The sequence below is a fragment of the Notothenia coriiceps genome, unplaced genomic scaffold (genome assembly GCF_000735185.1).
Source record: "Notothenia coriiceps isolate Sejong01 unplaced genomic scaffold, NC01 NC01_scaffold00037246, whole genome shotgun sequence".
Classification (NCBI taxonomy): domain Eukaryota; kingdom Metazoa; phylum Chordata; class Actinopteri; order Perciformes; family Nototheniidae; genus Notothenia; species Notothenia coriiceps.
Window position 1 is genome coordinate 22,981,933 of NW_011369947.1, and position 12,180 is coordinate 22,994,112.

Sequence of the window (12,180 nt, forward strand, 5' to 3'; positions counted from 1 at the left end):
ATGCAACATATATCCCCCAAAAGCCATGTTTGGTGATCACTAGATGAAGTTCTTCTGCATGGCTGTTTTAACCCACAGTCACCGTACGGGAGCTGAGCCTTAATAAATAATGAGAGTGCACGCGGAGGAGCTGCAGCTGATTTGCTGATGTCAGGCAGTCAGTGCAGCATTTCATGGTGCAGGGTGTAAACGCTCTTCGCGCTCTCAGAAAACCCCCACACATGCAACCCCGGCAAGAAAGATGTTGCCAACTCTCAAGATCTGGACATTATTTTCTGTTTGGCTCTGCTTCCTATCGCAGCCGGCTCATTTAAAGAAGGCTTTCCGATGTCCTTCAACATGCAGCTGCTCCAGGGAGTCCATAATCTGCGTCGGGTCCTCCAATGTCCCCAGGATTAGCCCCAACGACGTAAATTCCCTGTGAGTAGCTCGATGTTTTCATGCGTAAAGCAGAGTATACCAGTTGTCGCTAGCTGTATGATGTTCATCATCTTAATAAGAGCTGCTGTGGAAAAGCAATGCAGTCATCTATGATTTTGATTTGCTCATCGTTTCTGCTCCTTCCTTACAGGAGCCTCGTCAATGGGACTTTCTCTGAGGTCAAAGAGGCGATGTTTGCTCACATGCCATCCCTCCAGCTACTGTAAGAGCAACAGCACACTATTCCTCTGTTATAGCATGTTAGGAGTTACCTTACAGCGTAGCAAAGGCTCCTTTTTAGGGCAGGAACACTGATTGATTGAACAACAAATTGGTGGCTTGCAAAACCAATGTGAAGAATTCAACAGTGGAAGAGACGTCAAAGTGTAAATATGTAATCAGTATTTAGATCCTAAAAGTACTCATACCAGCCAGGGGAAATACCCCCCTAAAAAAAGTCAGATTATCAGCCAAGTATCATGAGTAAAACTACTCACAATGCTGAAAATGTTAAGAATTGTTTGTGTTTTAATGATATGTAATTGCATATGTTTTACATCAAATCTTAAAAATTGTAACTAATGTTTTTTGATAAATAAAAGTAAAAAGTTGTAATAGGCTAGTAGTAGTAGTAGTAACAAGTACAATATTTTCCTTTGAAATAGTAGCCTAGTATAAAGCAGCATTACATGGAAATGGTCTAAATCTATTCTGAAATACATTTCTTGAGTACATTTACTTCGTTAATTTCATTCACCACTTGCTGCAATACACATAAAAAACCCTTTATAAACAGCAACAATACGCTATAATATTGGCTTTCATTGATCAAGTGTGTGGTACTTTTGAAGCAAAGATATGTCCAGTAGCTGACTTCCTGATGTGCATGGTTTTAATACGGACACAGTAAAGCATTAAGTGTCTTTGGTGCATCTTAGAGCAATTAGCAGGAAGGATTTAAAAGGTTTGGACACCTTTAAAGCTCTCAGTGCAGTCACATGTCGTATCATACTTGGAGGCCATCTGTCTTCAGTTACTCCACTAGTGATGACTGTGATTCAGAAACAAAGGTGTGGCAGATGTAGAGTGTTTAACCAAAGCCATAACACTCATGATGATTAACAGCCAGATTGATTTTGTGATGAGAGTGCAGCAAGTTTGCTATTTTATTTCAAGACACTACAGGTATACGGAACCACCTCAACTAATAGATCTAACATTAAACTATTGCGGTTATTAATTGCATTTCATTTAGTCTTTTCAAAACATTTGTTGTATTTATATATGCAAATGAGGCATCATGTTCTGACTGAATCAAAGTTAGGAAAATAAACTTCTAAATCTATTTTCTTTGCACTAGAGCCTGAAAGATGACGTTTAATTAAAGTCCATAATCCTATCTGCATAAAAACAACAACACTGATTTTGCGTGTATGGTCTCACCTTTAAAATGGACTATTTGCACAAGGGGATTGTCTTTTTGGTGAGTTAAATAGGAGTTTTATTTCAGAACAATATGGTGGTTTGCTCCTGTGTCTGATAGAGGATGCAGTTGATTTGGATAGATGTTTTTTCTTGAATTGTTTTACTCTTATCACATTTGATTTGACATGTGTTGGAATGAGGCTGGGATGATTATGCTGTATTTTGATCACTGAAAGAAAAATCGTAGAAATATCCTCTATATAAAACAGTGCTTCTTGTTGACAGCCAGCATCTTCTATTATTCACCACAGGCTTTTGAATTCCAATTCTCTCACAACTGTACGGGACGATGCGTTCTCCGGCCTCTCACATCTGGAGTATCTGTAAGTTATTTCAGTGTTTATTATCAGTGTAATAGCTTAACATATTGCCTACACAACATGAGTGTTATACTTAATTACTTAATTTAGCTTTAAGTTAAAATGGCACATTGTGATCTTAAACATGAGGTTTTCTGGGTGGATGTTGCTCTTTCTGAGAGTAAATGAGGCCCTCTAGTGGTTTCATTTAATTTGGTTTAAAGAATATTCAACTTGTTTGCCCACAACCAACATTTTTAGACATATTTTCAGCAAATATAATATATTTTGTTTAAAACTGTACACATTTTACCAGAACCAGATATGTATTTCCTACATCCATTCAGAAACATGTGCTGAGTGTGTTACCATACCATAAACGTATTACTAACACGTGTTGTTGTTGTTGTCCTCAGGTTCATTGAGAGTAATAAGATGGAGACTGCATCCAAATATTCCTTCAGAGGACTCAGGGACTTGACACACTTGTATGTTCCAACCCTTAAAATCATTCCCATACATTGTTAAGACATCTCATCTGTAATGTTTATTCGCTAAAGTCATTTTTTAATATGAATCCATTGTGAACCATTGTAGGTGATGCTTAATAATACACATTTTATTCAGAATAAGGGTAACAGCGTTGAACATTAATATTGAGTATATATCAAGAATATTAGTTTTTTCTAAAGTGTTTCCAGTCATTAAAGTGTTACTTGTACCTTAAGTCTATAAATGGGATGCATGTTTTTCCATTTTCTGGCATTGGAGTTATGATTTTCTTAATAGGTGACATTTTCTGTATTGATCAATGGCTGTATTTTCCAGGTCTTTGGCAAACAACAACATTAAAGCATTACCTCGGGACGTTTTCAACGACTTGGACTCACTGATAGAGCTGTGAGTTTCATAATCCGTTTAAAAAATGAATCCTGTGTCCCATGCATTTCTTCTAATGTATGTTTTAGCTACTTTGTTTGTCTGCAATGAAACTGAGTACCTCTCTTCTGCAGGGACCTGCGAGGCAATGCTTTTGAGTGTGACTGCCGTGCCAAGTGGCTGATGACGTGGCTTAAGAACACCAACGCCACGGTTTCGGATGTCGTGTGTGCTGGACCAGAGGACATGAAGGACAAGCGCCTCAATGATATGACCAGCCTGCACAACGAGTGCGTCTCAACGGGTGAGAAACACCTGAGCCAGATGGCCTTGTCTCTGTTCTAACTGGCATCAGGCCCCTCGACCAGGTCATCCCATCAAGTGTAAAGAGGAGGCAAAAGTGTGGGGTTACTAAATTCAGAATGTGCCTTTTCTGCAGATTTCGTCCTCCATCAGTCCCTGGCATCTGAGTCTCTGTCTGTGGACACATTCAGCTATAAGAACGACGTCTATGTGACGATAGCTGCTCCCAGCGCAGAGAGCTGTATGGTTTTCCAGTGGGACCACATAGAAATGAACTTCAGGACTTATGATAACATCACAGGTACGGCCAATGTTTTAACTGTGGATGCTGTTGTTACATTTTGAGAGTTTGGGCCATTTTGCTTCATAACATGTCGGACATTTTGTCTTCTTTCTGAATTTTGAAAAGGAAAACAAATCTAAAATACACATTTAAGTGTTTTTCTTACTGCGTTTTTGTGTTTGTAGATTCAGTAGCACGTACACCAGTTTCATTCCCATTGTTTACAGTTTTTACTGATCTATGGAATGATACAAAGAAATATCCTAAAATCCCTCTGTCCAGCCAGTAGTGAGCTGGGGAAGATTGAAATTGTTTTTCAATAACAACCTTTTAATATTTGGTATTGGCCCGTTTATTTTATTTTCTCTGCCTTTCAGGTCAGTCCATTGTGGGTTGCAAGTCAGTGGTCATCCAGGACCAGGTGTTTGTCATCGTGGCTCAGCTGTTTGGTGGCTCCCACATCTACAAGTTTGATGAGGACCAAAGCAGCTTCAGCAGGTTTCAGGACATAGAGGTGTCCAAGATCTCCAAGCCCAATGACATTGAGGCGTTCCAGGTGGGCTCTGACTGGTTCTTTGTGATTGCTGACAGTTCAAAAGCAGGCCTGTCCACCCTCTACAAGTGGAACGATAAGGGCTTTTATTCCTACCAGTCGCTGCATGAGTGGTACCGCGACACAGACGCAGAGTTCCTGGACTTGGATGGGAAGGCGCACCTTATCTTGGCGAGCCGCTCGCAGGTGCCTGTGATATACCAGTGGAGCCGGAGCAACCAGAAGTTTGTCCTGCAGGGAGGAGATCCCTCACATGGAGGACGATTGACGGAAGCACTTCCGATCAGGGAGGAACTCTACCTGGCATGACGCGCTAGTGGTGACTCCAAAATCTTCGTTGGGGTACCAAACAGTTTACAGAGATCCAGGCCTGCCTCCGAGGCTCCATGATCTCCAGCCTTTTTTTTCAAAAGAGCGTTCACATGCTCTGGGAGGAGAATTACCCTTCTCGCAGATCTACATGTGGGAGATAGAAAAACTCTTTGACCGCTTCAGGAAGGTACATCCAGTCCCCGCGCTCCTTCCTGTGGTTTCACACCGACCGCAGGGACTTCATCTTCACCTCAGCTCAAGGGAAACCGAGACTTTGATCACATCAAATGACTTGAGCTGCTGAAGGGCCCTGTCATGGCCCCGAAAGATTGGTGGCGGGGGAAAAAAGGACTAAAACACACTTTTTCAATTTAATCCCTTCATTCGTTCCTTTTCAACGTAAAACTGGGTAAGAGATTGTGTCGAATCTATAGTTCTCAAGCTGAACTGGCTTGCCAATATTTCCATGGCTTTCAGACTTCGACTGACGGGGAAGTCAAGAGGTGACAAGCGTAAAAGAGGCTTGTATTTCTCTATAAATCCAGCTCACATTCCTGAAGGTGGATACTTTCATATGATTGGCTTATTTTTCAGTTTAATATCCCTAATGGTTTTAAACCCTAACTAATATAAACAGACCTATAGAGGAGATGATATTATTTTCTTATGTTCGGTCATTAAGGCATGGTAACAGGTGTGGTTGCTCCGTGTGTGCCATTACCCTCATGCCCTCATGTGGGATATTGTTGGCCTTATCAGCTCTGGGTTCTGTGTCTGATGGGCCCACAGTGCCTCCCTCTGGCCGTGATGAAAGTACAAACCCTTTGCTTTTCAACAGGGAGCTTGAAAGCCAACCTTAATTATCCTAGGTGAGACCCCAGCCCTTAGAGTGGTTGTTACGAGACTAAGGACTGTAGTGACTATAATTCATATGCGTACGATAAATAAGGTACATGGTGTGAGGTGGAGAAATATTCAGGACTGGATATAGCTAATGCTTTGAACTACATGTGAAGGAATAAACTTTTAGACAAGACTAACATAGTGAAACTGATAGAGCTCTTTATGTGTACAGGGAACAAACCTACTTAAATAAATAAAGCAACCTGAAGTGTTTACTACTGACATCATCTAACTTCTCTTTTCAACTAAAACTTTAAAAGGCCTTCACTGAAGAAGGATAAGCTAAAATGTATGAACAAATAAAAGACATTATTTGTTGTCTACAAAAAGGAAACAATGTTTTAGTACATATGTTCACTCTAGTTGAGAGGCTTTTTCCGTCTGCATTCTCGTCTTAAATATGAAATGTTAACTACAGCTACNCAAATGACACAATAAAAATAGAAAGTATTACAAATAAATTGGAAATAATTTACATCTTAAATTATTAATGTATAAAAAGAAGTGTTTACAAATATCCATCCTTCAAATTGCTATTTTAAATCAAAATTGCTCTGCACACTTGCTAAAGAACATTTTTGTGGAAATCTCAGTTAATTTGTAGGGCTGCGAGATTATGGCCAAAACTAAAGTATGCTGTACATTTCACTGTAAACGATTGAATCATCCCCAAATTCGGTGTTATTATGACCGATCATAACTCGGCTTTATGCACACACATACATTTAGCATGGTTTAGGAAAAAGCCTCCGTGTTACAGAATGAGTTGGGTGGTTTCGCGGCGGAGTCCGAGCGGGGGAGGGGGCTGCGGGCTCCTGATCAGAGCAGAGACACACGTTCACTAAGCCGAAAAACTATATCCGGTCACAGAGATCTGCTATTTTAAACTAAAGTCAACACATATCGACCCTAAATATAATCTATATTAAGAACGAGAAAAGTTTTAACATATCGTTTTTTGTATATGACAAACTTGCGAGGGTGATGACGTCAGAGCATCGTCCTATTTACCGGGGCTTAGCCCCGGACAGCCCCGGCCCAATTTAACCCCAACCCATCAATGCTACAATAATTATGACCGGTTTATAAATGTCAGACAGATATAAAACGTTACAGCGTTAGCATGAGCTAACTTTAACAACGGGACGGATGCGGCGGAATCTCGGACTAAACAGGATGACAACTATTACCATAACATGCCCGGATGAAGATATCATGGCCAGCTTTCAGATAGAGTATTATCGTGTAATTAATAAAAATTCATTGTTATTACCTGTTTTTCTTTTCTTCTTCTTCTTCTTCGTCGTTCGGTGATGGAGAGGGAGGTGGGAGGGTAAGGTGCGAACCTTTTGTCCCACCCATGTGACGTTTTTGCCCCACCCATGTCACGTGTAGGTGTAGCTGCCCTGTCATTGGTCGGTTAGGACCTGTTAGGACTTGGGTCGGAAAAGTGTTAGGACTTTGTTAGGAACTGTTAGGACTTTGTTAGGAACTGTTAGGAGTTGTTAGGAATTGGTAGGACTTGCGTTGGCAGTCCAACCGGCGGAGGTGACGGCCATCACAGCAGTTTTTACTTAATTCTTCATGGAATTCTCGTGCATATCCACTTCTTTTCACAATACTTGTCAGTTTTGTGTTCCCAGTTTCTTTAAATTGCTGCAGGTTGTTGAGTCATTCTTTTCGCTACAATCTGTCAGTAACACTTCCTAGGGGCTTTCAGCTCAACCAGCTTCCTGTCTGGAGAGGAAGAAGTCTGCCAGGAAGCTGCAGCCCCCCTCTGGCATGTCACACTAAATGACTCCTAGAGAGGCTGGTGGGCCGATGTTATGTATGTAAAGCCTGCTCCTTTTCTTATGTTTGGTGGGGAAAAATACACGATCCAGTATCAAACATCTTTAAAATGTTGTGAAAATAAAAGGCATACATCGACTGCTTTCAATATAGTAATCAGAAAACTGCAGAGTCTTCTCTCCACTCAGCCTTAAACATGTTCTGTATTATCTGATGCCATGGGCAATGAAGTCTCCTTCAAAGGGGAGGCATCAAAACTAAATTGAGTTTTGACAAGTCTTTGATGAAGCCCTGCTGTTATCTGTAGCTCTTGGCTTTATCAAAAATGACACTCCAGCTCTTTTTGCACCGTAGCCTGTAGGATCACACCATATGTAAATCAGAGTTAACTAGAAATTAAATAATTATGTAAGCTTTAACATATTGCACGACTACAGCTTGCTACTCTCAGCCCATCCTCTTTTGTCTGTCGTCTACCACCACTCCTACTGAAACAACATGACTTCCCCCCTGCTACTTAGACAGTTTGCTCATCCCCGTCATCTCTTTAACTCTAAATATTTGATATTTTGTGGGATGAAACAGCTTTGTGCAGGCTACTGTATCCCCCACACACCATTCCCTATTTTCCCTGTGGCTGACTGAAACAATTTTCTTTACGTCCTCTGCTGGATCATAAATTCTCAGTTTATTTTAAATTGTGATTTAGCATTCACCCTGTCTCTTGTCCTGCTCGAAAAATGGTCAGGAAATAGGAGGAAATGTAATCACAGTATGGAACAACAAAGGTGAAGTGCTCGGAGGCATACAGGGAGATAGTAAACATTCTGCTTTCATGCTTTGCAGTCTGCTGGTCTTCACTAAATGTTGCTGTTCACTATAGATTCAGGTTGATAAAGAAAGACAGAAGGTAAGCTTGTTGCCCCATTAATTTTTATCTTTGGTCACAATGTTCCCCATTCTGTTCTTTTACTTTGTTCCTCCGTTTGTTCCTCCGTCTTCCAGCTCGGAAACGAAAACCAAAGTTTGGTTCTTTACATAAGTGTTTGTATTTGTCACAGTTTCCACCAATGCCAGAAGGCATCCTGATTAACAGAATGTTTTTTAGTTTGGTGTGAAGCACCTTACATAAGCTTCACATAATCTACTTTCTAAACCCACGTCTCAGCCAGATACAAACACTGCTATGACAGCGATGGCTCTGTATTGAATAATGTAGGAGGAATATGGCCTCTTTCCCTTTCTGACATTTAAGTGGTTTATTCTCGTTAACATATTTCATAAGATCTGGGCTTTGTAAAGGTTGTGGAGATCGGGGAGTGAGGTAAAAGAGAGAGGATAACACCTTTGGTCATGGACAAAAGTCTCAATGGGTAAATTGTGCTGATAAAATGATTAAGCCTTATACCGTAGATATTTCTGTTTTGCATTCGTACATCTGTTTTCTTTTTCTCTTTCTAAACTCAGAGGTAATGTGGTCTGTGAATGTGTGAAAAGATGCTTTCATCCCAAACAACAATGCATTAATGCCGGGGAAATACATATTTCTATTTGAACTTATTATTACAGCCAGACCGACTGGGTCTGCAATCACCTTTGTATATTTGTGTTTGGATATATATTAATATATCTGTACAGATAGGCTGTCCACATGCACCCAAACAAATATCAACACCCACACAAAGCCTCAGATACACAAAGCAAACCAACGCAACAAAGGCCGAATACACTCAGCAGCTCGGCACCATTCATGAGTGTAACAAAGCAACCAGGTGAACAGCGACTTCAACATGTATGAGTGAGCCGGGTTACCTTCCAGTGAACGGCTCTCTGCCCTGTGTATAACCCTGAATACACACCTAGATATTATTGTTTGCACACAAATGTAATAATCTGCAATTTCTTTAATATGGGCAACAATCTCACTTCTTTTATATTATTTCTATTCAAGTGTTTCCTCTCTGTTTTATTTTGTCGCATAGTGAGTCATATTGAAGCTGTCTGCATTTCTTTTCTGTCTCCCTTGGCTCTACACTTCCTGTCTCATTTGTGTGTTTATCAGGTAATTAAGGCATCCATTTGTCTTCTCACTGGACTTTAATGTGACAAATGTACACAGGGATTTTAAATGGTAGTGTTTGATAAAGGTCTCTCAGAGAATCCATCCTTTACATTAGGAAAAGTACAAAACCACAATGTAAAAACACTAAGTTACAACTCCTAATTGTGCATTTTAAAACCATTTGATTTTCTATTTTATGACCTTTATGTAAACATAGAAGAAAAGTGTTTTGAATAAATGCAGAAGATAAATGAGGACAAGTATGCTTAACATAGAAAGAAGAAACATTAATGCTATAAAATCACAAGTACAAGGTGAAATAGAAATAAAGTAGCACACAATGGAAATACTAAAGTAAACCACAATTGACTTAAACTGCTTTCCCCCATTTTTATATTCTTGTATTTGTTAGTGTTACTGGCAACCAAAAAAAAGCAATAGTACCAAAACCACATTGTAAAAATACTCTGCAACTTATAATTCTGCATTTTAAAACTACTTTATGACCTAGTAAACATAGAAGACACATTTGTATCATACATTGAGAAGTTGAAAACAAGAATGCTAAAAAAATCAGAAGTACTGAATAGACAAAAGTAGAAAAATACAGTTTTTCCTTCAACATTTTTATATTCTTATACAACTTTGACTGGCAACCTAAATGCCCCAGACTAATACAAATAAATAGCACGTCTGATTGCTTTTGCCTGTGCTCTATCATCACCATGCTGTGTGTGCTCTCTTAAGCTGAACAGACAACCCATGTCATTACTGAACCTTCTGTCCGTTTCTAACCTCCAAATTCCTCTTCACCTTCCAGGTCTGTCCTTCTACAGCCGTGTGGCGGAGAACTGTGATGCCGTGGCTCACTTTAATGAGGTCAGTGTCTTCATTTCCCACAACATACACAACTCACCTAGATAATGACGCTCAAGAGGTTCAGATGCCGCATGCTTTCTTAATGAACATGGCGGGGAGTCAATAAGCAGGAGACACAATGTATTAATGGAGTTCATTTTTACTCTAAATGTTGCTTTGGTTTTTAAGTGAAGACATTAATACAACTCAAACCTAATATCACGTATCATTGAATATAAGTGAGTATAGGAACATTTCACATTTACTGTAATCAGGACTCAATTACTGTAATGCTATTAAGGAAGGATCTTATAATTTGATCGGGACTGACTAATAAGTTCATTTGAATTAGCAATTTCCACCAATTGCATTAAGAGTAAAGAACATTAGATGTGGATTATTAATGGCAAATCTCGATTCAGCTGTCACGGAGAGTGAAACAATCTCGTTGCCATTATTCTTAAAATTATTTATGTGTCTCTGTGATCTCCTCTGCTACCTTACCTAGCATTATGTCCTTAAAAATCATAGGTATACTATAGTTTGGTTCTAAAGAAGCCTATGTTGCTGGTGCAGGTCAGGACATTTAAAATTCCTCACTTTGAGTGCAAATGTTTCCAAAAATAAAACAGATTTTCATCAATTTGCTGTAGGGTTTTTATGAATTAGACACACATCAAATTGTTTTATATCATCCAGTTCTTATCGATCAATGTGACATATAATCCTACAGGATGGAATTTCGCCGTGTTAATAGTGAGGTGCGAAGAATCCTCCCATGTATTAACCAGAAAGATTGACTTTAAACATTCAAGAAGTGAAGCTCCAACCAATGAACCAGAGAAGGATCACGTTTTATCACCTCATTATTTTACTTATTCTTCCTTAAAAAGACTAATGGCCCTCTCCTGTTCACTTACAGCCTATCATGGTCTGAGAGGCGAGGCAGAATTGGTGGCCTCCTCCCATGCATGACATTGAACACTTGTTATGTTATAATTAAACCAGACACTCCACCCTCTATCTGCCAGAACTTGAAGTTCTTCAAACTTTACCAATAACATTTAATTGTGATGAACACAGACCTGAGAAGGACTTCCAGAACCCTAAGGATTTCAGTGCAGTGCTGGTTGGTCAGTCTCTCTTATTGCTGCTGTGGGATTCTGGGAAATGTTCCCAATAGGATTCCTGCAGGCTTCTGTCACACCAAGAAGCCAGTGTTATGATGGTTAAGGCAGCAGAGGGGGGATTAAAGAAAAAAGAGACGAAGGTAGGGGGATCAAGAGAAGAAGTGCTGGAGGAAATCCAGAGTGAAAGCAAAAGGGACAGAACAAGAGGTAAGGGAAACAGTCGGGGAATTAAATAAGAAAGAGTGCGTGAAACACATGGTACCTTTTTAGGGGAGGTTTTTTCCCTCTGAGCTTCTTACTTTTCACAAAAAACATTTCTCCTTTGATGGGCTCAAAGGGAGAGGGCTGCTTCCTTTGTTGATAGCCGTGGCTTTTGTTTTCAGTCTAATCAGGAGAAGGGCTAAATGACTGTACACATTTGGTAGCTTACTCAGACACAAACACACACTCACACATAAACTCACACACACATTCTCAGCCCCTACAGATATAACAGTGTTGTACATTATAGCGTCACAAGTGCCATATAAGAGTGGATAAATACGATAATTCCTGAGGTCTTACTACAGTAACTGGTATAGAAGTTAGTGGCTTGCCCTGAAATGTCATCCCTTGTGACAGCCTCACCCGATGCTCTCGTTGCAACCCCGTAGTGCTGGGGGGGTCATTAACATCACTCAGCATCAATAACGCGTCCAGGCTTCCCTTGGAACGACTTGTGCTTCCAGTGTGTGTGTGTGTGTGTGTGTGTGTGTGTGTGTGTGTGTGTGTGTGTGTGTGTGTGTGTGTGTGTGTGTGTGTGTGTGTGTGTGTGTGTGTGTGTTTGTTGCATGCCTTAACACATTACATGCTGCTGGTGCTTAAGCGTGCAGTACATTTGTCTGTTTTCCTTGCCATCTCCC

At 40.1% G+C, this 12,180-nt stretch overlaps 2 protein-coding genes across 2 annotated transcripts in view; both read left to right on the plus strand.

The window, feature by feature from the left end:
• On the plus strand, positions 1-4,997 carry lgi2a (leucine-rich repeat LGI family, member 2a). Its single transcript, XM_010795239.1, is given in 11 exon segments — positions 1-420; positions 572-643; positions 2,157-2,228; positions 2,621-2,692; positions 3,033-3,104; positions 3,218-3,387; positions 3,523-3,687; positions 4,047-4,556; positions 4,559-4,609; positions 4,612-4,720; positions 4,722-4,997. Coding segments are annotated over 11 exon segments (1,563 nt in total). The 5' UTR covers positions 1-241; the 3' UTR covers positions 4,813-4,997.
• A 5,117-nt stretch (positions 4,998-10,114) lies between these two features.
• The window catches only part of otofa (otoferlin a), a 934,066-nt gene continuing 932,000 nt past the window's right edge, over positions 10,115-12,180 (plus strand). Inside the window, exon 1 of the mRNA XM_010795238.1 lies at positions 10,115-10,169. The gene's annotated coding sequence lies outside the window, so the exon portion shown is untranslated. The remainder of the gene's footprint in view (positions 10,170-12,180) is intronic.